The sequence below is a fragment of the Eupeodes corollae genome, chromosome 1 (genome assembly GCF_945859685.1).
Source record: "Eupeodes corollae chromosome 1, idEupCoro1.1, whole genome shotgun sequence".
NCBI classification, from domain to species: Eukaryota; Metazoa; Arthropoda; class Insecta; order Diptera; family Syrphidae; genus Eupeodes; species Eupeodes corollae.
Window position 1 is genome coordinate 115,677,617 of NC_079147.1, and position 26,259 is coordinate 115,703,875.

Genomic DNA, 26,259 nt, shown 5'->3' on the forward strand with positions numbered 1-26,259 from the left:
TTGGACTTTTAGCTCTGTGCCTAAGTCTTCTATGCATACAGGACCGTACATCACGCTAAAAACTTTTCTCTCGAAACGACTGCTTTCATCCGCTTTTGTCAAAGTCCATGCTTCTGCACCGTATAGCAGAACATGGATGATGAGGGTCTTATATAGCAACATTTTGGGCGCTCCAGTGAGGGCTTTGCCACTAAATTGCTTTCTTAGCCCAAAGAAACAGCGGTTAGCAAGAGTTATTCTTCCTTTGATCGGAGCCTAGGTAGACGAAGTCTTTGACTACCTCAAAGTTTCGTCTGCCGATGGTAAAGTTTTGACCGAGATGTCGCGTCGGTGTTATAAGTCCTTTCTTGACGACAGCATGTACTTTGTTTTGCCTCATTAACCGTTAAACCCATTTTACGGCAGAGAAGATTTTATAACCGATGTTGAGTAGACTGATGCCTCTATATATTTGGTGAAGATTAGAGGGTCTCCTTTATCCAGAATTGAGTCAATCAATACTGAGGTTCTATTCATCGGGCTTGCTTTCTTTCGACCATGTCTTACAGATACATAAGTTGGTGGATGCTCAATGGTGGAAATGTGTTGGAATTGTAAAAACAAAACCTGGAAAATATGATACCTTAATATTTATATTATTGTACCGATTGTCTATAATTATTATTATTTATTATTATTATCTTTATTTTTTCAACATATAAAGTACAAATGTTTTAATGTAAAAGATTAACGAGCAAAGCTTAAAAGCCGTCTGCCGATTATATCTAAAATAATTACATTAAAATTTACATTTACAAATTTTAAACACAGCCAGAAAATTGAAAATAAAAAAGTGTAGGGTATTTTAAAATTTAATTTAATTTTGCCAGTTAACACAGACATATTTTAACAAAATACCATTAGCGTTAAGATTTTATTTTCAGATCTAATTAAAACTTATAAAAGCCAACGTAAATATATTGCAAAAGTTACATTTTTTTAAAAGAAGGAACAAGTTTAAACAAGAGTATTTAACTTTAAAAGATTGATGAATTAATCGATTAAAGAATAATTGTAGATTAAGGGATTCAATATTAACTGTAGGATGTGCTTTAGTTTTAAAACAAAATAATAGATTGATTCTAAAAGAGATTTACATAATTATTTCTGTAAGCGATTGCTTCAGTAACAAACCGGATAAGAACTTTCCAACCACACTCATTTGGAATTGAGTAACCCTCTTCTATAGAAAGAAAACTTTTTCTAAAGTATAAACGTCGAATTCCTTGGAGTATTGCACATCTTGCTAGGAAGTGATAAACGTTTTCGATTTGATTAAGGTTACAAAGATTACAATTATGATTTATATCAACCCTATGGGGTCTGTAATTTAGATCTAGCATATCAGTTCGGATCTTAAATATTAAACTCATCTCGTTAACTGTGAATTCTTTTTAAAAATAATTAGATTCCGCCAAACAATGATTTAGTTTTCTGTATATCGTTCTTGACATGAACCCTTTAGCACGGTTTAGACAATTTTGAAATATTTGTTCGACAATTGCTGAGATGCAGTCAAGAATAGGCTAGATTCAATGTCGTATTATATTTAGCAGCCAATTCTTGTCAATCTTTGAACTGCGTGTAACAACGCTGAAGTGCAATCATGAAAACTTTTCTTTGAAGATAATTATCACATCTCCTTAAAACTTTGACAATATAGTCCGCATTTGCCTTAAGGTTTTTTAAGAAAATTTAAGGTAGTCCAGATTCGATATATATTGCATAGTTAAGTGTGTTTAAAGGGACCTTAAATACACGTTTGAAGAAATATCTCTCTACAACTTCAAGGTCTTAACTTCAAAGTCATAACAGAGTGAACTTTTAATTGTTGCAGCAAATACTTTGAATTTTACCATCGGTTCCATACATTTGTTATTAAAAAAACTTGCCCAAATGCAGTTAATGGCTGATTTTTATCTTTTATATGAGGTGCGAAGTTTAAATTTTGTGTTATTGTAAAACCTAAGTATTTAAATTTTTTAACTACCTCTATTCTTTCATCATTAAGGTTCCAAGAACGGTAATTTCTGACATTATAATCATGAGATCTAAAAACCATAATGTTCGACTTTGAAGTATTTATTTGAAGATTCCAAGAGTTACAATACTGGTTAAGTTTGTTAATTTGCAGTTGTAGAGTTACCGTATTATCAATAAGAATGACAAGGTCATCCGATAAAGGCACCTTAATAAGCAAATCACCATAATATACACCCCCTGGAACACTGTCTCCAATGTCGTTAATGAAAAGTGAGAAGACCAAAGGACTCAAAATAGAACCTTGCTCGACACCTACTCCTGTCTTAAATTGCTGGGAAGAGGTTCTACCATTAGAAACTACTACTGTTATATTTGAAAGAAGTTTCTCATATATTCTTAAAAATTTTGTTGATAATCCAACACCTCCTAGTTTGAAAAGTAATAGTTTTCTATTTATAGTATTAAAGGCAGCTTTGAAATCTACAAAGAAAACCATAGAGACTAGTTTTCTTATCCAAAAAACTTTTAGCGACATTAGTTAGAGTACAAATTCGATCAACTGTAGAGAGGTTAGTTCGAAACCCAGCCTAAAAACACCTTATTTTGTTGTTTGTTTCAACCCAAGGTACAAGTCTAAGATATAGCATCTGGGTAAAAAAAGATCTTAGAGTTATTTTTGACCAAAAATTGACCTTTAACAAAAATATCGAATTATTAGTTAACAAAGCGAATCCCATTCTTGGTTTTATTTGTCGAAACTCTGTTACGGATTACATAATCCGCAAACGTTAAAAAGTATTTTTATTACTTATGTTATGCCAATTCTAGAATACTGCTGCATCACTTGGAACCCTTTTTATAACATCCAAAACCGTAGAACAGAAGCAAATCAAGAAAGATTTACACACTATGTGTTGTCAGTTTTCCATTGTGAAATACACGTACAATTTAAGTTTCCTATACTTAAAATTTGTATAAAGTATTAACTTGTGAAGTGATGATTTTCCTCCAAAATTAAACGCTCTACAAAAGTGTTCATAGCTTTTTATCCTTAAATCTACTACGGGAATCTAAAAAGTTTTTTTTTATAAATAAAACTCATATTTTTCTACCAGAAAAAAATCAATTTCCTACAAAAAAGTCTTGAGTAGCAACCTGCCAAGATTTAGTTTTTGAGAAATTAGTCCTGGAATTTTGAGTAGCATTGATTTCCGTCCTTGAACACTGTATTTCTTATATGAAAACTTCATGTGCAGTTTAGGCGAGTTTTGAATTGTATAAACATAACAGGCTCAAATTTTCAGGAAATTGTTTAATTTCGAACAAACTACCACAATGGCACTGACAAAAAAAAGTTATCCCGAAAATGCGCCATAATAAACACGCACGTATCCGTGAATTTTAAAATTTTAAAGAAAAAGGAATATATTTTTTTTTTTAGTTTTAAAGTTATGTCAGAAGTCAATTTTTAAATTAAATTTAACTACTTACATTAAATATAAAATTATGTAATTTGATATTTTCGTTGATAAAAGGGAAAAAAAAACATTTTAGACACAGGAACTCAAAAAGGCTTTCATCCATATCCATGAAACATACCCACTCTAAGGAAGATTTTACTTTCTAAAACCAACAACGTGTTAAGTTGCGCGTTGGCAGATTTATTTTCCAAGGCAAAATAAATTTCACTTCCTGCAGTATATCATTAAGTATATATAAATCTACATTTATACATATACCATGAACATAATATTTGTTTTCCATTTTGACGAGTTAAGCATCGATTATACAGGAATTATTTATTGAAATCTGTATATACAATATACATTACATAATGTAGCATATTAAATATGTTAAAAAAATGTTATTCCTAATTCCTGTCACATAATTGAAAGTATATGTTCTTGTTTTATTTCTCTTATGTAGATATTAACTAAAGGAAACTCTGAATGTCAGATAGCAGAGATTTTATTAAATATTTTTGTAATCATTTTTTTATTTTAATTTCAACATTAATTTTAAACATAACATTTTTAAAAGTTTCATTAAGGATAATATGTCAACGTGCTTTGCTTCCCAAATTATGTGCCTATCAAAGAAAAGACACCCGGAAGCGAAGTTTTAATTTGCATCTGCAACAAAGTTTTACCGTGGGAAACAAAATACAAAATCCCTTACACAAAAGAGAATATAATAACTAAAGTTTTCTGCCTGAGCTCCATATAATGCCCACTGTAGTAAGCTCATGATACATATATGTACATATATGTATATGATGACATATTTATAAATATTTTCCATACTTGTAATTTAGTTTTATGCATTGTATATTATATGTAGCTCCGGATATATTCATTATGTGAATTTTAAATGTCCTTTTTTGTTTTAAATTGCAAAATGTAAACATACATACATGTTGTCGCTTATCTTTTTTACGATTATAAAGCAAAGGAAATAATAACAATTTAAAAAAAAAACTTGGTTTATGAAGATAATTTTATCCGGGACAATAGTCAAAGAAATTACTTAGCTACCATCGAAGAGGAATTATTGAAGATAAAGATGGCATAAACTAGCCCCTATATCTTATTGATAAAATACCCGCACTGTTTGTAGTATTTGGGAATACAGAAAGTGATTTTATTTTTAAAATATTAAAACATTTTAAATTGAAATTTTATAAGAAAACTCCTTCTTTGGGAGCACAAACAAAACAAAACTTTAAATGATAAAGATGGCCTTTGGATTTCGTCTAAGTTAAAACTTAAAATATCTCTTAACAATAAATTGGATGATGATTCTGAAAAGTAGAAATTTTTCTGTTTTAGATATAATTTAAAGAATTTAATATTTTTATAAGTTTCTGAAAATTCTCATTAGTTATGAGTTTTTATTTGGATCTGTATGAAGAATCGAAAAAACTTGTATTTGATATATTATTAATCGATTTAAAACTTCTTCAACTTAAGAGTGTCAACAAAATGTATCCACATAATCCGTTGTTTGTACACAGATACTGAAGGTGCAGTCTGGGATGGCAAAACATATTCAAACCCCTTTAAATCACTTACTGGATTAAAGCAGGGATGGCTACTCAGTGCTCTTCTATTTGCTCTTTTTATTAATAATATAGCTACGCATATTCCAGAAGGTTTTCGAATTACGGGTATCGTAATAAATGTGGTACTCTACAGTGATGACCCTATTTTGACATCCGAATCAGCAGGAACCCTTCAATTGATGGTAAATCGTCTTACGGACTATTGTGTCAAGTGGGGTCTAGTCATCAAAACAGACAAAACGAAAGTAATGGTCTTTTCGCGTTCCAATTGGAGTGAAGTTAGAAAAGATACTAAATGGAAGTCGTTTAGAAATATCGAAAGAATAAAAGTATACCTGGATTATAGCAAGAACCTTGTAGAAAAGGCCAAAACTTCACAAAACTTAATTAATGTTAATTGCAAGAAGATTTTCTCTAACGATCACATAAACCTTTCAATAAAATATTATATTTTCAATGCAGTCGTAAAATCTTCGCTTTGTGAAGAAATTGAAAAATTTCAAGAAATTTCTGAAAGAAAATATTCAATATTACCTTAACAGCACCAAACTATTCAATTTATTTGGAAACAGGCCTGCCAAACCTTTTTGCTTAAAGTCTAAAGTGACAGGCTGATTATTTAATTAAAGTGCTTGCTGTTCGGGAAACTCGGTTATGTAATTTAATGATGCTCTACAAAATTCGGAATAAGGACTTGTGGATGAGGGCATTTAAAAACATTGCTGCTTCCTGTGGAGAAGATCAATCTCAAATATTGTTCAGATGAAAACGAAGTTCTACGAAATCATCCAAAAACGTTAAGAATCTAACCAAAATCAGATGATTGAAACTGCTTGTCAATCGCAGAGCAGATTACTCTATAGCCAGCTTAATTATAACTTGTGTGACAAGAAGTACTTCCTAGATTTTTTCTCCTATAAAGATATTTCCCTAATTTTTAAATCAAGATGCGAACTTTTCTATGGAAGACTATTTGGATTGAATCCATTCTCCAACCGGAATCGAGTCGAATCCTGCTCATTTCAACTCTATTCAGGTATATAAATAATTAAGGAGAGCTTCAAACTCGCTTGAACACCACATGTTAATGTAGTAGTCTACAAACAAACTCCCTTCTTGAAGTTCTTATTTTATGTCAAATTGTTTGGTTAAAATCTAAATTTCCAGATGTTTTGTTACCATTTCTTCTTGAAACTTTTTCATTTTATCAGTTTTAGTTATTTTTTTTTGCTTAATTTAATTTTTTAATTATTGTTATTGAGTTTTTTTTAAATTTTTATTCTGAATTATTATTCTTTCAGTTGAACTAATTTTTAAATACAAAAATCTGGCTACTGTCGATGGGTTTTCTTGGGAATATACTATAGTATTTATAGAATGCCAAAAAAACACCGGTATTTTTGTATAACTATCAGTAGTTGCATTTTTTAAATTTTAATTTTAAGAAGTTTTATTTTTAGGAGAAAAAGAATTAATGAATACCATGGTTTAACATTCATATATCAAAAAAAAACTATCTTTATAGTATTTGTTTTATATTTACAAAAATAATAATGCAGTCCGCTTAAACTGAATACACATAAATATTTTCGAAAATGCTTTTTACATCTTTTCCAAATATTGAGGGTTTTTATGATATCTTTCGATACCAACTACTCCCTTAAGATATTTTGAGAAAAACATTGTAAACAAAATATGGAAACTTGTTAAGAATTTCATACGTAAAAATGATCTCGACAGTTTAATCGTTGCTTATAAACGTTTTTAAAAGTTTAAGGGTTTTAAATGAAATTAAATTTTAAGACCAATAGGCAGATTTACATGTCTCAGCTGTGTTTCAAAAGCTAAAATCGACTTGATTAGGTACCAAGACTTAACCTCACATGTAGCAGCTGATAATATTGTATGAAGTCTTAATGGCTTTTATTGTAACTTAAAAAATAAAAATGCGTATAAACAAAACATAAGGGAAAATAAGAAGAACTGAAAAAGTAGCAGCTTTGAGACGATACATTTTAAATTGTTCAATCTGGGGGCAAAACTTCCCATTCCGTCTATCGATTTGTCTTGCTTATAAGTTTGTCTATATGTATCAATTTTTACCAAATTTGCGTACTATTATAATATAATATTTTCTATGAAATAAAATAAGTTCGAAGCCAATATTTTTAACTTCCCATAGGAAGTTATTGTAATGGGTCGGATTTGTCAAATTGAAAATTTTGACATTTCTCGACGTTTCAAGGTCCCTAGAGTCGAAATAAAAGATTTTTAGAAAGATGTCTGTGCGTGCGTGTGTACGTACGTTTGTACGTCCGTACGTCCGTACGTTCGCGACGTTCTTTTCGTGGTCCATAGCTCAAGAACCAGAAGAGATATCGACTTCAAATAAATTTTGTTATACAGATAATAAGACAAAAAGATGCAGAAAGGGCTCTCAAGAAAATTGCGTGGGTGGTTTTTTACCATAGCAGTTTGAAAAAAAGGTGAAAATTTTGGTTAACCCTAAATATCTTACTTATCTTGAAAAAAATCAATATAACGGTTTTTTTAAAAATCAATAAAACTGAAAAAAAAAAATTTGTCACCTCCAAAATTTTACGACTGAAATATGATTTCATCTCTAAAACAATTTTGTGCAACGAAGAATAATGTTTTTGACATCTGATAAAATTTTGAGAAAAATTGAATTGACAGTTTTTATTACAAAAAATAAAAACCTAAAAAAAATGTATAAAAGTTGGTAAAAATTGATTTTCGACTCAAATATCTTTTCAAAACTTTGAGATTTTGGCTTAAATTTACTTTTATCTTTCAAAAAATCTTGTTGTCATCATTCAGTTAAAGTTTGAAAAAAATCGAATTGACAGTTTTTTTACAAAAAATAAAAACCTAAAAAAAATGTATAAAAGTAGGTAAAAATTGATTTCCGACTCAAATATCTCTTTAAAAATTTTAAATATTGGCTTCAAAGTAATTTTATCTCATAAGAAATATTGTTTTCAACATTTGGTAAAATTTTTAAAAAATCGAATTGACAGTTTTTTTTACAAAAAATAAAACTCTAAAAAAAACAATACTAAAACTTGATAAAAATTTACTTTCGGCTCAAATAGCTTTTCAAAAATTAAAAATATTGGCTTCAAACTAATTTTATTCCACAGAAAATATTGTTTTCGATATTCAGTAATTTTTATATAAAAATCCAACAGTCCGTTTTTTCATAAAAAATAAAATCTACAAAAAATAGTACGCAAATTTGGTAAAAATTGATACGAGTACATAAAGACAAACTTTTAAGCAAGACAAATCGACAGACGGGATGGGAAGTTATCAGAGTGGGTCGCATCCCAGCCTCTTTTTAATATTTGAAAAGCTAGTTGAGTCGAAAGTAAATTTTTACCAAGTTTTAGTATTAGTTTTTTAGGTTTTAATTTTTTTGTAAAAAAACATTTTTTTTTCAAAATTTTATGGAATGTTGAAAACAATATTTCTTATAAGATAAAATTAGTTTGAAGCCAATGTCTCAAAGTTTTAAAAAGATATTTACTTTTTTGATACATTTTTTTTAGTTTTTTAATTTTTTGTAAAAAAAACTATCAATTCGATTTTTCCAACAATATATTTTGAAAGATAAAAGTAGTGTTAAGCCAATATCTCAAAGTTTTGAAAAGATATTTGAGTCAAAAATCAATTGTTACCAATTTGTATACAAATTTGTCCTAATGTTGAAAACAATATTTCTTATAAGTTAAAATTAGTTGTTAAAATTTTTGTTTAGGTTTTTATTTTTTGTAAAAAAAGTGTCAATTGGATTGTCCTCAAAATTGTTCTGAATGTTGAAAACAATATATCTTATAAGATAAAATTAGTTGGAAGCCATAATCTCAAATTTTTGAAAAGATATTTGAGTCGAAATTCAATTTTTACCAACTTTGAGTAATGTTTTTTATACAAAAAAACTGTTGATTCCATTTTTCTCAAAATTTTACCATATGTTTAAAACGTTATTTTTCATTGCATAAAATTGTTTTGGAGATAAAATCATTTTGTAATCGTAAAATTTTCGAGATGACAATTTTTTTTTTCAGTTTTTTTTTGATTTATAAAACAACATCAATTGGTTTTTTTTCGAAAAAAACGTTACGATACATAATATAAAATTTATTAAAGTCCTTAACGTCATTGGTTCGTAAGATATTTAAGCACTATTCACATGAGCACGACCAACGACCAACGAATGAACGAATATTCGTCGATTTTGACGTTTCTTTCACATGAGAGTTTTTAATTCGTCGCGAATGAAGCGACAGCCAAACACCAATTACTACCGAAACCAAAAAAAGAATGATTTTTTAGGTTAAGTACGCGAGATTATTTTATTCGTTGCGAGTGTGGATTATGTGGAACGCGAATAAAGTTTGACAGTTCGTATCAACTATAATTTTTTTCGCGACGAATAAATTTGTTTTCTTAAATTTATTAATATATTATGTTTAAAAGTAAAAGTATGTATCGTAAATCAAATAGAAACTATATTGCCATCGTTTTGTTAAGAATTTGTGTGGAAATATGTCTTCAAACGTATATAAACTCACATTTTGTAATTCATTCGTCGTTCGTTAGTCGCGCTCATGTGAATACTACTTTAGGGTTAACCAAAATGTTCACCTTTTTTTTAGAAAACCACGCACGCAATTTCTATGAGAAGTTAATAAATAATTGGACTAAACGTAGGTCTCTAAACAACTTTTAAAGTTATTACAATGCAAGCCATCTAAAACGAAATAAACTTCAGAAAAACCAGCTACTTAACGAATAACGAAAAGTTATACTATTAGAGTTTTTTTAAAACTTAAATAATGTGGAAAAGGAAAAGAACCATGTGGTTTTTTAGTTTATAAAACTATTAATTTTGTTTGGCCCTGTGGTCCAACCTTTTATTTTCTCGATTTGAGAAAATAAAAAGTGTTAAAGGCTTTATTTAAATTTTGAAGGAAAGGTTGTTTTATTGTTAGTTTTTACGGAACAGTTAAGGTTGAGGTCATTACATCTAAAATTACTGCAGCTGGGTAAGGAACTGTTGGAAAGAAATTTTCCTAAATAATCTTACATATTTTGATCCATGCAGTTGGCACCGAACTCTGCGCATATTAAAGGTTTGAATAGAGGAGCAAAATTTGCACTTTCTTGAATAACTGCTGTAATCATCTGAACTAAACATCATTAAATATACTTGGGAATAGTTATTTAATGAGGGTGATCGTCAGTTTAAAGACAAAGAACCCTTAATTTTTAAATTGAGTTAGCGTTAAGCGAATTATCGTTGAACTATACCGAAAGGCTGTAGGATTCATGCCGGAACTTATTTTTGAAATCATTAAAAGTAACGGTGAAAGTACCAGCAACCGAATTTAACAGAAGCTTATTTTATTTTAATTCAATAACAATTTTAATTTTTGTACCTATTCTCATTTTTTTCTAGAAGAAGGCTTTGCAAGTGGACCAAAGAAAAACTATTGGTCGATTTTGGATAGTTCTTTTCAAATGGTCTTTTCATCTTAAGGAAGTAGTAGCACCAACAAATTGAAGCGGATACTTCATAATAAGCATTCACATTTTTAATAAGTACCTTGAAAGAAACTAAAACAAATATTTTCTCTTAAATTTTCCTGAATGAATTTTCGACAATTTGTTATCATAAATCATTACACATATTAATATTATGCTAGATTTCTATGAAGATATTCTATTCGTTACATTATGCACGTCAAAATTGTTCCTATTTTCATCTTAAACGGTTAGAAATGCTTTAAATCAAAGTTATGTATATGAAAAGTTTGTAAATATAAGGTGTTGGGTACTTTTCCAATACATTTTTTTTTTGTTATCTGAAAAATTTTAAAATTGAAGCTTAGCTTTATTGCCATAGTACTATAGGATTGGACAATTTCTCTAATTGTTCTATTGAACTACTCTATGTCATACAAACCTAATCTACATTGCATACAAACCTAAGCCATCCACACAGAACAAAATATCAAATGCAAGGAACACCTGTTTATTAATCGATTTTTGTCTGTTGGAAAATCATAGCAAAGTGAGATTTCCAAGGTATAACTAAAACGTGTATGTTTTGTATTTGAGACATCTTGAATGTCATACTACCGCCGCCGCTGTGCCGCGGGAACTTTTAGAAGACTGCATTGAGGAGAAGTGAATTTCTCATACGGGTATTATATTTATAGGTAGGTATAGCCATTTCTGAAAGATTATAATATGTCATACGAGCCAGAAGTACATTATATGGAATTTTCCGAACGTGTTAAGAGCACTATCTATTAGGGACAATCTTGTGTTTACTTTTCTTTTTACGATGCAAATGGGACAAGCTGTAGCAGGTACATACATATGTATGTTTATAGTATGGTGCAAAGTAAACATTCAATTTTTTAAGCAAACTCAGAAGGATGTTATAGCAAAGAGGTCCTTGAGCTAAGTGTAAGAGAGAGGAAGAGATATAGCGTGCAAGAGTGAGTGTAATGAAAGTATAGGTAACAGAAACCATTATGTCGTATAATGTATACCTTGGGGTTTTTGTTTGTATCTAAAAACAACGTCATCGGATAAACTTTAAAATGTTTTGTATTTTCATAGCTATACAGCTTTCAAATTCGTACAAACATACATATAGGTATGTATAGCATGTGCTCATAGCTTAGCTTTGTGAAACTTTGCATCTCCGCGTGGAAACAACTACGATGATAATGACAATGATAATGATAACGATAACGATAATATTCTTATGAAAAACATATCTCTTAATAAAAAGAATTATGAAGGATTTTAAAATTAACACGTTAATTTAGTTAGGGAATGAAATTCCCAAGTAATATTTTATTTAGAGAATTAAGGTTTTTTAAGTCTACCTATGTATCTTTTCAATATTTAAGGTTTTATTCAAACCTCATAAACAAAATTGCCATATGTTCTTTTTAAACAACTTAAAAATTATAATCGCAAAATTTTAAACAGTCTATTTTAAAAGGTTTAAACAATTGACTAGTTATCAATTTGCTATATATTTAGCAATTTTCTTAAGGAGCTAAACATTTTAAACCTTTCTTTTCGTTTGGCGAACTAGTTAATTTCTAATTCATGTTTATATTAAAAAACGACCATCCAAACATGGTCTGAAAAGTGGCATGTTCGTGAACATAAACAAAGCATTTACTCTTAAACGGACCTATTAATTAGAATTCCCATTTGTTAAGTGGATCATTCCATCCACTTCTCCTATTAGAATAATTACTAAAATTTAAAGTAGCCATTCCGTGATTTTAACTTAAGCTTATTATTGTTAAGAGAAAGTAGGATGTTAAAATCATTGAAAATCTGAAAAATCATCTTTAAAGCTAGTAAATCGCTAAAAGTGGCTTTAACATTTTACTAAAAACTTTGCGCCATTTACTTTTGATGGTAGCTTTATTGGTTTATTGGTATCCCAAAAGAACGGCTGTTGGTCGAGAAATATTAAAATTTTCAATAGTAAAAACTTCCTGTGGGAAGTTTATAAAATACAACTGAGTTGCAGCTTGCCTTAAAACTGATAAAAACCTTTGACACTATTGAAACTTTAGGTGTTTTTTAAACAGCTTAAATTACTATTTCGTATATAGTTTAATTTCGTTCTGACTTGTTCATAAATCCTTGTTTTGAATCCCATTACTGCAGTCAGATTTATAGGCACCATGTTATTTATTTAAATGTTTCCCATGCAATGAGTTGATACATTAAGACCGTTTACTTCAAACTACCATTATTTATATACATAGGTACCTAAACCTAGTGTTTAACAACTTTTAACCATTTCTGTGTGCGATGCGAGTAATGTTTCGGCATGGAGGGGACCTACAGTTTTAAGCGGAATCCGAACGCCTAATTTGAGAGAGCACTTTTCATGAGAAGAATTACTCTTAGATGATTAGTCAATTCCACAATTCTTGCCCGTGAAAAAAAACTTTAGATGACAAAGGCAGAGATTGAACCCGAGACATCTGGCATGACACTATTACGCCCGTGTTTTTTTTTTAAATTAATTATTTTTTAAAATTAATTTACATCAATTCATTCTAAAAACTATCTTAAAGCTAGACAAAATAAAATGCATGACTGGATCACACGAACTTGCTCCTGTATGCAACGATAAAAATATACTTTTATAAGGTTTATAAATATACCCATTAAATAAGTTTGTCTTGAAAGATATAAATGCCATTTGATCTGTCTAAAAAGGTGTCCAAGACACAACTCATCCTAGGACAACTCATCACTGAAATTAAAAATATACTTCTAAGCATACTTATCGAAAACAATTGTTTGTGTATTCAACTAGTTCGTTCAAAGCTTTTTTCCTTTGTAAAGCTTGATTTTAATTTCAAATTAGAAGAACCAGGATGGAAAGTAAATTATCTGAAGATAAAAAAGAGGAAGAACATGTATGTTTAAATTGTAAAGCGATCGCCTATTATTGTGTAGTTAGGAAGGTGTCTAAAACGAATGAAGAATAGATCATTGGTGTACTCAGCTTTATGCAGAAAGATAGATAAAGACATGTTTATGATGATAATGGAGGAATGTTATTGTAAGGTAGAAGGTACCTACTACAATCCAATCACATCCTTCTTTCCTACAAGTTTTCAGCGCAAACATGGAGTTATTACGTTCAGTTTATTTTGTTTGGTAAATTTTAAAAGAAACAAGCATACTAACAAGTACAAGAAATTGCTATTCATGTGTTCTGTACAGTCAGGCTCTTATGTGTTTTGGATTTTAGTTATGAAGTGACACGTAAGCAATAGTTGTAGAGTTTGTACGTTACACCTCTACACGCATAATGTGTATACATACGTTGAATATGTGATTCTAGTAGAAAATAGATATATTTTCTGGCCCGTTTCTTAAACTTGTACTTAATATTTATTCTTTTATATATGCGAAGGCAAGTTCAATATGTGTGAAACAAACGTAGTCTTAAAGAATAATATTTTAAAATCATAGATACAAAGGTACCAAGATATTTCTTCTTGATAAACACCTTAAAATAGAGTTGATTAAATATATCATACAGTGGCGCTATACGGACGGCCATCGTTGGTATTCACAATAGTTATAGTTATAAAAATAGATTCATGTGTAGCAAATGCATTAATTTGGATAAAAGATAAAATAATACGCTCTTTCGGGCTCATGCACAGGATTTGATCTGGTGAGATTGGAGGAGGTTACATTTAATACAGTTAACATGATTTTAAAAAGAAACTATTTTAAGATTCAAAATTTTACCTGAAAAATAAGTTTGTCGTTAAAAATTTAAATGCCATTTTAAAAATAAAAAAAAAAACTTTTTTTTAAATTAATTTTTTATATATAAAATTTTTAAATTTTGTTTTAAAAATTTTTTTGGTATGCAGTTGTTGAGAGATTATATATATACGCGAATCTGCTCAAAACCTTAACTACCTAGTTTGAACTCAATCGACGCCATGGTTCAGGCTGTAAAAGCTTGGACAGACAGACAAAACAGACCGGACGGAATCGCGGGACCTACTTTTTTCGACATCTCTACTATCGCAATATATCATGTTTGAATAAAATCTCGTATTCGAAATTTTGCACTAATGCAAAACTTCCCATAAAGTTCCTATATATCGCAAGTAAAAATAAACAACTAACCTAACTATCCATAACTTACGACTAATGCCGCATCAAGCCACCAAGTCTGGTTCAGACACCGCCTCACTGAACCGAAGGAGTTTTGCTCCGTCTTGTGTCATGTCATATAAAGGAGTCGCCTATCCACGATTGTTCGTCTGACATTGTAGATTAGCAGTACAGCGTCTCAAGCATTGCCGCTCGAACACCCGAAACTTCTCCATTCGGGAAGGAGCAACCTACGTTGAACCACATAGCTATGTAGAAAATTGCCTTTTCTCTGTATAAAACAGTCGTTTCGACAGAGCAGCATTTATATTTCTGTCCAATTATAAATATGTACGTGAAATAAACGATGATTATCTTGCACCGATTCTTGCCCGTTTCCCTTGGGGTCCTAGCCAACGGAGTCCAGAACAGAATTATCACCGACTTCTAGATGTTTATTTTCATCGCAATACCGCTGAATCTTGTTAAAATCACTCTGTAAGAGAATTCTTATAACCTAAACTTTACGGGCCCTTGGTAAGACTACCTATAAGATCGCTGGTGCAAATGTTGAAGAGCAGAATCGGCGAATTCACCGCTCTCTGTTGAACATTTTTTTTTAAATTTGTAATATTTTGGTAGAATTAACATCGCCACTTTGGGCAGCAAACTTTATACCGTTAACCATATCATAGAGCTTATACAACAATGGTTTGCTTATGCTAAGCATCCTCAGTTTTACATAAAGATCAACCGTTGTCGAAAGCCTTTTGCAAATCAAACAGAACAGCACCTGTACAATAGATTTTTGATTTATTCCATTGTCAGTATCAAAAAAAAGTTTAGAAGCAGCACAAAGTGTATCATTGCCCTCCTTAAACAAGCACTGTTTATCAGGAATTGATTTGTTGTCCGCAACCCACTTCGCCAGAGCTCTATTAAAAAATTTACTCATACTCGGAAGAAGACTTATGGACCGAAGGTTTTAAGGGTTGAAGTTGTCCTCTCCCTTTTCCTCCCTTTTCCAAGCCCTACGGTCTACCCATCACGCCTTTTGATACAATTAGATTTGCTTTAATTATTTAACCGTTTTTAAATACTTTTACAAGTTTTCAATTACTATTTACATAAAGCTTTTATTTTAATTATTTTCAGAAATATGTAAGCGAATTATCTACAGTCCGAGATTGTGCAACCGAATGTGCCGAAAAAGGTATTTATTTTTGTTTTGTTTATTATTATTGTGTTTCTATTTGAAAATATAATTTTATTTTTTAATATTCTAAGAAAATGAAAAATCTTTAAATGGAAAAATTTCTTCTTACAACAAAAGGTATAAAATGAATGAAAGGTGTTAATTTTTCATTCTCCATTCATTTGTAGAAGTTTTATATCTATTTTTTTTGCTAAGAAAAGAGTTAATAGAATTTTCAAAATAAAGGTTGCATTGGTAAAAATGGAAATTGAAGAACCAAATTGGCACTTCTGTGATAATAATTCCATTCTTTCTTTTTCTCATAAGAGTGTTTTTCTGAACAAAAAGTAACAACGAGAAGCGCTAGTAAGTCACTTTTTAAATGGGTTCATATTTCTACGGAAACGTCATATTTGTTGATAAGTGGCTTTTAAATTTTGAAATCTACACTCGAAGAATTGGTAGATTGTGATTGTAATTTTTTATTTCTATTTTATAAGATCAATTAAGTTTTCTTTAAAATAACAAAATATTATTCTTTTATTTATTTTCGTAATAGAAATATGGGAAACAAAAACATATTGCTGCACAGAAGAGGGCTGTAATGGATCTACTAAATCAGCATCATCATCGATACTATTGCTTTTTCTCACAGTTGTTTTTACAACAATTTTTGTTAATACACACTGAAAATTCTACGCCTTCATTTTTATTAATAAAATAAATAAATATATGTAATATATATAAATATATATACACATATATGAACAAAATCAACATCGAATTAACAGTAACTAATATAATGTTTTAATAATAAATACAATTATAATATTTCTTTTATTTTAGACTTAAGAAATTGCACAACCAGTTATTTCTGGTGTAATTATTGTAATATTTAAAAATTATGCAATTTCAAGCATTTTTTCCATTATTAAAAATATAAAACACATACACATGGGACCTTTAATAATTAAAAAAAAAAATTATAAAAATTGCTTGCAAGGTTATGTTTTTCGAAATAATGTTAAACTATGCAATATTGAATTTATATGTTAGCTTTTATCAAAATCAGTAGTGAACACTAGTCTTCCCAAAAATTGAATAGCAAATAAACTCACCTATACACTAAAAATTTACCAAAATTTACCAAAAACTTAATTAAACAAAATATAATCATTTCATTGCACAGTAGAATTTGTATTCCATTGGTTTGTTTCAATAATGTGAAACCAATACAAAACTATTAAAAAAGCTTTTTCTTTTATTTAAAGCAATTAATATATTAAACTAAATTTTATTTTATTTTGTATAATAAATTGTTTATTAAATAAATTGGCGTATCATTGCAAATTTATTAAACTCTTAAGCTTTTGTGATGAACTGAAAACAAAAAAGAAATAAATATTTTATGATATCTTTCAATTTAAAATATAAATAATGTAATAACTAAATATTTTTTAATTCAATTTTGAAGTTTAGCAGTAAAAGCTATCAGTAAATTTAATAAAATAATATTTCTTATGTATTTTACTCTTAGTTAAATAATGTGTTGTTTGAAAGGTTCTCCATTATTTAATATTTTTACCTAAAATAATTTTTTTTAAAGAAATTATAAAGACAAACACAATAACCTAAATAAAATTTTAAAAAAATCGTTCAAACTAGAATTTATAGAGTGCTATAATGCAAGCTGAAAAAATATAAATTGTTAATATGCCAAATATTCTAAAACGAACGGTTAATAGAGGATAGTCAAAGTAAAATTTTTATTAAGTAGTATAATATAACACCAAACAACAGGAAAGCAATAAACAGTTTACTTACATACAAAATAAATACAAATTAAATGTTATTTAAATTTAAATAGTTATGGAACATCATAACTTGAGTACATAAGAATTTATTGTAAGATATTAAAACCAAAATTATAAAGTAGTAAGCCGGAAATACAACAAAAAAAAAAACAAAAACATCCACATTCTTATATGTGCAAAAAATTCTAAATTATACAATCGTATAAACTTATAGTAAAATTTATAATTAAAACTAATACAAACAAAAATATAATATCTTAAAAAATATTTTCAAGCTAATTTAGATTGAGATTGATTTTCTATTTCATTGAGAAAAGTATAATTTGGAGCTGCCGTGAAATGTTCAATATGTTCATGTTTTAGTTTTCTTTTCTTTTTAATTTAAAAATGTACATTTAATTACAATTAATAGAATGACAAATAAGTGTTAGGATTGAAAATAGTAAGAACCTAATGCAAACTTATGAAATAAAATTTTATTGATTTAGATGGACTCGTTTTTAATTATATGTACATGTGATTTGCAATCGACAGGAAATTAAAAACAAAAGGATACACGGCGAAATTATGTTGCCGTGTTTTTACTTATGTATAAATATCTATTAATTTTTAATTATTTATACCTAAACAACCTTCCGATTGGTAAAAATGGTGCAAGGGGTTTCACTTTTTAAAAAATACGACACATCTTTTCTCTGAAAAATTGACTGCGCTAAATAAAAACTCTACGGGATTCATAAGCAATACATTTCTGAGTTGGGAACTCAGGATATTGAAGAACGTATTGTTGATGTGCAAGAAGTGAAGACGAGCAGTGAACTTCAACTTCCAAAAAATAAACCAAAGAAAAAAATTGATTTCTCAAAAAAAAAAGGAAAAAAGAAACTGGCTTCGTTGGTCGAAGCCAGTGAAGCTGTTTGGAAGTTGGAGCATAGGCTTCCCAAAAATAATTCAGCCGTTGCGAGCCTCTGGAGCAATATAGCTGCAGAAATGAAAAAACCAGGTGCTAACTGCTCAATAAAATGTTAATCAATGGAGTTCCGTATTTAACCTTTTTTTACCACTTGCTAAATATCTAAAAGAACATTATTAGTATGACTTTATTGTGTAGGTATAATTAAAACAAATTATTTACTCGATAACAATTGCAAACTTCTCTAATGGAGTTATTTCATCTTCTGGTTTTGTGTTTCGCACCGCACACAGTTTTGCTTCAACCAATGAGAATAGTCCTCGAAATATATTTGGTGGCATATGAAAATTTTAATTGAACACCTTTTCATTTGCTTCAATGTCATCAAACTATAAATTATATTAAGTACTTGTTTTAAAGTTATTTCCAAAAATTATTAAAACTTACATCTGTCTGCCTGTTCTGCAGATATGGGCTAACACGCATAGATGGAAGTTTTACTTTCTTTTCGTTATCATCGATAAAAACAGAGTTTCAGAGGTGATTATTGTTGTTAACATTTAATCTTCTTTATCTTCATTACTATTTGAAAAAAAAAAACATTTTATTAATTTAATAGATTTGAACTAGAACAAAACTTTTTTGTTTACAGCAGCAATTGTTTTTAACAGATGACAGAACTCTACACAAATATTTTTCCGCTGTGGTTTTCGTTTTCATTCTGCTCTGCACTTGAAGATGGCCTAAAAAATTGGCTTTACTTCAGCTGCGTAATAGGCAGTGACACGAGCTTAGAAAGTTTGATGGAGAGAATTTATGGCTGAAACACAAACACGTTTTAGCTTTGGCTTCGCCTGACGTTTACGAGTTCAGCCATAGGAATTCAATACCTGCTATCACAATGAAGCTTCGACCACACGTTTCATTTGGCAATCGTAAGGAAATGACGTAATGTGACGCAATGTGACTCCAAACGGAAGCTCTGGTTAAAATTTGCTGAATATTTGCTTTGTCTGACAGCTCAACATCTGTAAAAAAGTCAACAAACAAAATAAATATGCTTTTGGAGGGATTCCTGTTGGTTATATCAGGCTGTGTAAGATACTTCCTATATAAATTTAATTTTTTTGATATCAAAAGTCATTTGGTTTTTTATTTTGAGAAAACATAACAGCTGCTAATGACAGAAGTGCCATTTTAGGAATGTCATATTGGAAGTACGGTTGCCAATCTGAAAAAAATGTTTGTGTTCAAATTTTAAAATAAAAATGACCGCTTGTAGGTAAAAATGACGAAAATAATTAATTCAAGTCCGAAAAATTTGTAAACACAAATTAATGAATTCTTCACTTTTTCTTAACATATTTTCCATATTATGCAGATGACATTTATTTTTTAATTACGTGCAAATAAATTTACAAAATCCCTAACAAACTTAATTTGATTAGATTCGTTATTTCCATTACTTCATCTTTGGGAAAAACCAAGTTAGAAAAAAAAATCGATCAGAGATGATATTGAAATTTCGAGATCCGACAAAAAACTTTTTAAATTATTGTTACTAAGGTTTGATTTAAATAACTAGTAGCAGTCGTTTTAAAAATTCTATATACATAAATATAAATGTAAAGCGTTTGTTTTTACAATAATTGTATTAAAAGTAATAAGGTATTTTGAGAATTTTACGGCTTATATAATAAGTAGATAATTTTCTATAGGTCCAAATCCGATCAAGAGTTTATATTATTAATAAAGTTTTTATGTATACAAATTTGCTTAAATGTGTTTAACCGTTGTTTCTGTTTAGTCAAGAAAAGAGCGTTTTCGTTACTCAAATTGTCGAACTTCTTTTTTTCTTTCCGAAAAATATGGCCAAGTTGAATACAAAATGCCCATTCCCCAAGTGAAAAAATAATAAATAAATTTGGTCACAGGTGACCAATGTGGCAATCGTGATTGGAAATGTCATGCAAAGCAACCTCAAAGCAGCCCCAACGTAACTCAGACGAAGTCGAAGCGTATTTGTGTTTCAGCCATTAATTTGACATTTCAGGATTGCACAGGGGTATCCATTTTGCGGGTTTAAAAGTAAACGCAAATAAAGTACATATAAAATACTTTTTTTTTCATGATATGTATTTCTCTTTTATTATTAAGTTTAAGCGTTCATATTATGTATTGAAACACTACATCATTTAAATGAAATTTGTGATCTTTATTTAATTTAAGAAATGTCACTCTCCATGTTTCCAGTAAAATAATTGGCCTGAGTAGACAACACTAAGTTTCCTTAAAGGGGGATAAATTATAGGCTATAATCCAATATGTGATAAATGACATCACTAGGTTTTTACATATTTATTCTACCTGTAATAATCCCAAACAAATATTAATCGTTACATAGTCATTAAGAACTTACAGTGTCACTTTAGTAAGTTCACAAAATCGATCGAAAGAGTAGTGTAAAGTACATACTTCACACTACATTATATTTTTAAAAATCGAAGGTCTTCGTGCCTTTTAATGCAAAAATGCTCATATAAGAAGTATTCTGTTGTTTTTTGTGATACGGTGGCTTTCCATATCCATCTCCCTTTATAAAAAACTGCAAAAATGTTTTTTTTTTTAATACATGCAACCTCCTCTTGGGTATGCATTATGTTTTAATGTGGGCTCTTAAACTTCCTACACCTTTTAACTTTTTATCTTATGTTACAAAAGGTAAGTATTGATTTGGTGTTATAATTCTTGATTAATCGACTTTTTGACAAGTCGATATTTTCAAACGATGATCATGAGGACATAAGAATTGTTTTTTTAATAATTGTTTGTGATTTATTTCTTACTATGTACTCTGATTTTAAAACCCTTAATGGAACATTAAATCAAACATTCGTTAAAATATAACTTTATTTGTTGCACTCAAGCTTAAATGACAGTGTAGAAAGCACTGAGTTTAGCTTCTTTTTCAGAACGATACTATCAAAAATAATATACTCTGAAAACGCTGCATATGTACATATATGATATCGTTTTTTTCAAATACATTACACAAAAATAATGTTGAAAACGGGTATTTTTTAAACTTGAGCAGATTTAATATTAGTGTATGGATTAGAAATCAGCACTAAAAACTAACTAAAACGTATCAAATTCAAGTTTTTCTCGAAACTTCATAATAACTAATGGGAATTTCCAAAAACCCAAGTAAGATACTAAAATTCTTTAAATTGTATCTAAAAGAGAAAGATTTGTACTTTTTAAAATCGTCATTGTTAAGAGATATTTTGAGTTTTAACTTAAACTTAAGAACCCGTCTTTTGGTTGTTTTTAGCATTTTTAGAGGTAAAAGAAAAATTTAAAAGCGAGAGTCGAGTCTTTTGTTTGGGCAACAGAAAAAAAAATCTATTTTGTCGACCAGTGAAATAAAATTGTATGTCGAAATAAAGTGCCATGAAATAACGTCTTAATGTCACTTTACAAAAGTGAAACTATGCCGAATTCAAATTAAAAATAAAGCTTTGTAAAAGGAAGAACAAAGTCGGTTTTTAATAAAATAAATAAATAAATTGGGTGGCGCAACAGTCCGTTTGAGAACTAGGGCCTAGTGACTGACAACTCTCAATCATTCCTGTGTGCGAGTACTGTTGTCAGGGATAAAAGGGACCTACAGTTTTAAGCCGAATCCGAACGGCAAATCTTGGATAATTTGTCAATTCCTAGCAAAAGGCAGTACCCGTGAATAAATCTTTAGGTGGCGCAGGCAGGGATCGAACCCAAGACTTCTCGGATGATAGTCCATCGCACTAACCATCATGTCACTGGTACTACTCCGTTTTATTTTACTTTAAAGAAGGAATACAGGTTAAATATCATTACACTTTATGTGTAAGAGCAAGTATTCTTTTAAGAAAGAAATTTACGGAATATAATAGTTTTTGATTGATAGCGAGGTAAGGTGAGTGCAAAGTTAAAGTGCAATGTGACTAAATACGGGATATTCACTTCATTTCACTTTTGCAGAGTACAATAAGAACGATTTTTGAAAGTTGGTTTCATTTCACTGCACCTTATTCTGTTCATGGTACGGCTTATTCTTTTCCGATACTTCCAGAAGGAGGTTATTAGTAAATGCTACAGTATATTTTAATGCCCCACAAAAGATTTTTTATTAGGAATTAAGACAGAACTGAGTTTGCCCATATGAACCACATTGACCCAAAACCACATTTATCGGGTCATTATCTATCCTTCTAGAAGAAATATATTTTTAAGCAATTTCAGCGGTATATGATATTCGGGCAGGTAAAATTTAATAGAAATTAAGGGAACTTATATTCAGCTATTGATACAAATGTTTCAGCCTTTAGATACTTATTAATGTCCTTATTGTGACACCATGTGCTTCCTGTAAAATTAATGATATTGGTCGGGTTTGCATCTGTTTATGGATATGGCTATGCACCATTCTTGGTACTGAGAAGGCTCTTGTTCATGTTCGTGTTCATGTCTACAAAAAAAGAACAATCTTTCAAGAAAATACTTTTAGTACAATTTTCATACTGAATACATCCTCAAGGAAATTGAAATAAAAAAATCAAATATAAAAACATTTCATAAAGACATTTATTCCCCCAACTATGTTGAAAGTATGAAAAAAATACCCTTTACGTAGTTATGTAAAGAAAAATACTTCCACATTATGCTTGTGTTTCCATGATTCATTAGGGTTGCAATAGAGACAGAGTGGCAGAGCTGCTCAGAGGCTAAAAATAATAATCAGGAGGCAAAAATGTACTCTTTATATGCATTGTAGTCATGCAATTGCCCGCTGGCTCTTAAAACTTTCAAAATTAGTTAAGAAGAACGGATAGCCAAGGATCTTGAATGTTGTATCAACACAGTTGTTATAAAAATAAAGATGGAAAAAAAAATTACTTGACGTTAATATATCATGGGTCTTTTTCTATTCTCGGCAAATATTTTTTCAAAAGAAAATTTTGCGCATTATTTCCCCTCTTAAAAGTGTTTAATTAGCATTGGTTTTTTTCTAGTCTATATAGGCAGCTTAACTTGAATAAAAGTAGATGTTTCATGTTGCTTATGCAACGAACAACAAAACAAAACATGGGAATAAGAATGCACAATTGCACAATAGGCCCAATGTCTGAAATACTTTAATGTTGGTTGGCTTAAAGGTCTAACAAGTAAATGGGGGATGCAAAATACTTCAAAAACAGAAGTACATGAGCAATGTAATCTGCAGCAGTTAAGGGAAAAATTCCTACGAGATCGTTGTAAAAGCCAACTGGGATGGTCTCAAACTTTCAACGACACTGTGCTTTATCGATAGGAACTTAATTCTTTGTGGAATGTTTAATTTTACCGAGAATAAGGAAAAAATAGATCAAGTTCAGAAAAAATGTATGGTTTGATTTATGCTATGTATTTAGAGGTTATCAGGATTAAAGATTTAAATGTTAACATTTCATCTTCTTAAATCCCTTAGCAAGGAAATAAAAACAGCTACAATTTATCTTCTATGAAGACTTGTAGCAACCATATAATTCGCAGTAGCTCTATGTAGCTCATATTATATGGAATCTCGATATATTCGAGGAAATATGCGTCAAGACAAAGTGCAATGGTCATCTTCTGATGAGCCCAACCATTGCACCGGGGCGAAACGCATATTTGAACACTATGCTGGTTCATTTTTATTTTTATTTTCATTTAATGATTTTAAAAATAAAAATATTATTTTCATGATTTTAAATCATATTTATTAAAATAATTGGTGTTCGGATTTCGGAACAAACAGTTCGACTGTTAACATTTCATCTTCTTAAAGATTTAAGTTTCCGTTGTTGAAAAACTAACTCCTGATTGAAACCGGAACAAGGATGCGTTTATATATAAATACACAAATTGTAGAACGTCCGCAGTAAAATTAAAACGACAGTCAATTTGAGGTAAAGCAGGCATTTGATTTTATTATGATGATAAATTTGCACGACAATGGCAGGGAAGTAAATGTGAGTATGTTTTTAAATTACAGTTTTTAAATAGTAGCATTAGATTGTTTTCTTAGTTTTTAACATGAAATTAATTATTTTCCTTTCACATGACTGAATTTAAGTCCAATCTGTTATGAACACAAAGGGGATTACTTGAAAAGAAGACCTAGTCATCCGAAAATGTGTTTTTAATTCATAAACGTATCTGAGCGTATTTTAGGCAGGGAATAGGCAAAAAACCTTACAATTACGAGCTCAGGCTAGGTTGAAAGTAGCTAAAAATTCAAAAACTACAGCGTAAGCTTTCCCATCGGCAATAATCTACAGGTATCTTTCCAAGTAGATGGGAAACAGAATTTGACCAGCTTTTCACTTAAAAGGTTAAATCTTCATCTTCCACTAACCCTCGTCCAGTTACACCTGCGTCACTTTTTTCCAGGAACGTTGCTAAATTTTTAGCTGGAAAATATCTTGAAAAACGAAACCTTACCGACGGTCGATACGGTAATTTCATATGGCTTACTGCACCAAATAGTGGTACAAATCTTTACATCATTTTGGAGTTAGTAAGATTTTTACACTTTAAATTTGATGGGCATTTGATAGAGTTTGAAATAAGGCTCTACTATAGGAAAATACGTGCATTTCGTATCGATGAACGTCTTCTTCGATGCGTTAGAAATTACGTTTCGGACGGATTCAAATCTGATATGCACAAAATAGAAGGTGATGTGACCCAGTACTTATTTTTATAAATGATCTTTTGTCCGAAACTTTAATTCCACTAAACTTTATAGCTAAAAACTGTGGCCGTTTTTGGAATACTCATACTCAATACTCGTGATCCTAATTATGGAAGAACTGTGTAACTATTCGTAACTCACGAATTCAGAATGTTCGGTACATGTATCATTTATTATCATATGCCCCTTTCATTATTGTTTGCACTTTATGTACCTAAGTGTGTAGGGATATTCATAACCTCTTGAGGGGCATTCAATATCAAAAAGGAAGCTGGGATGCGACCATGACATTTTTTGTAATAAGCCAAACTGACGTAAACAAATATGTTGCAAAAATTAAAGTTACGGGTGTTTTCTTTCGAGAGAGTAAAGCAAAAAAATATTTCAATAACATTTTCCTCAAAATTTCACCAAATATGTATCAGAAATAATATTTTGTATGAGGTGAAGAATGAATTACAAGTATGAAGGAACAAAACACTGCCGTTTAAACATACCGAAAAGACATCAATAAAAATTCAACTAAATTTGTTGAAAAACTATTCACCTCAACCAAAATTATGACAGAAGAAGTTATAATATAGACAACATAAATCAATAGTGATACATACCCCTATGATAAGCAAAGAAGTTATTGAAAGAGCCATGGAAATGACGGAATATCATCAGAAATGTTATAATATGGGAAAAACTCCCTTTTCAATATTTTAACAAACATATTTAACGAAGTGTACTACAAAAAAAAAATCCCTGAACAATGGCAAGAAACAACGATAGGATGATATCAATAAT

At 29.8% G+C, this 26,259-nt stretch overlaps 1 protein-coding gene across 1 annotated transcript in view; it reads left to right on the forward strand.

Annotated features, from left to right (window-relative positions):
* The window catches only part of LOC129941927 (U-scoloptoxin(05)-Sm1a), an 83,791-nt gene extending 65,510 nt beyond the window's left edge, over nucleotides 1-18,281 (forward strand). The window contains exons 2-3 of the mRNA XM_056050707.1: nucleotides 15,941-15,998; nucleotides 16,540-18,281. Of these exons, the coding sequence (XP_055906682.1) occupies nucleotides 15,941-15,998; nucleotides 16,540-16,670 (189 nt within the window). The 3' untranslated portion in view covers nucleotides 16,671-18,281. The remainder of the gene's footprint in view (nucleotides 1-15,940; nucleotides 15,999-16,539) is intronic.
* The last annotated feature ends 7,978 nt before the right edge of the window (nucleotides 18,282-26,259 follow it).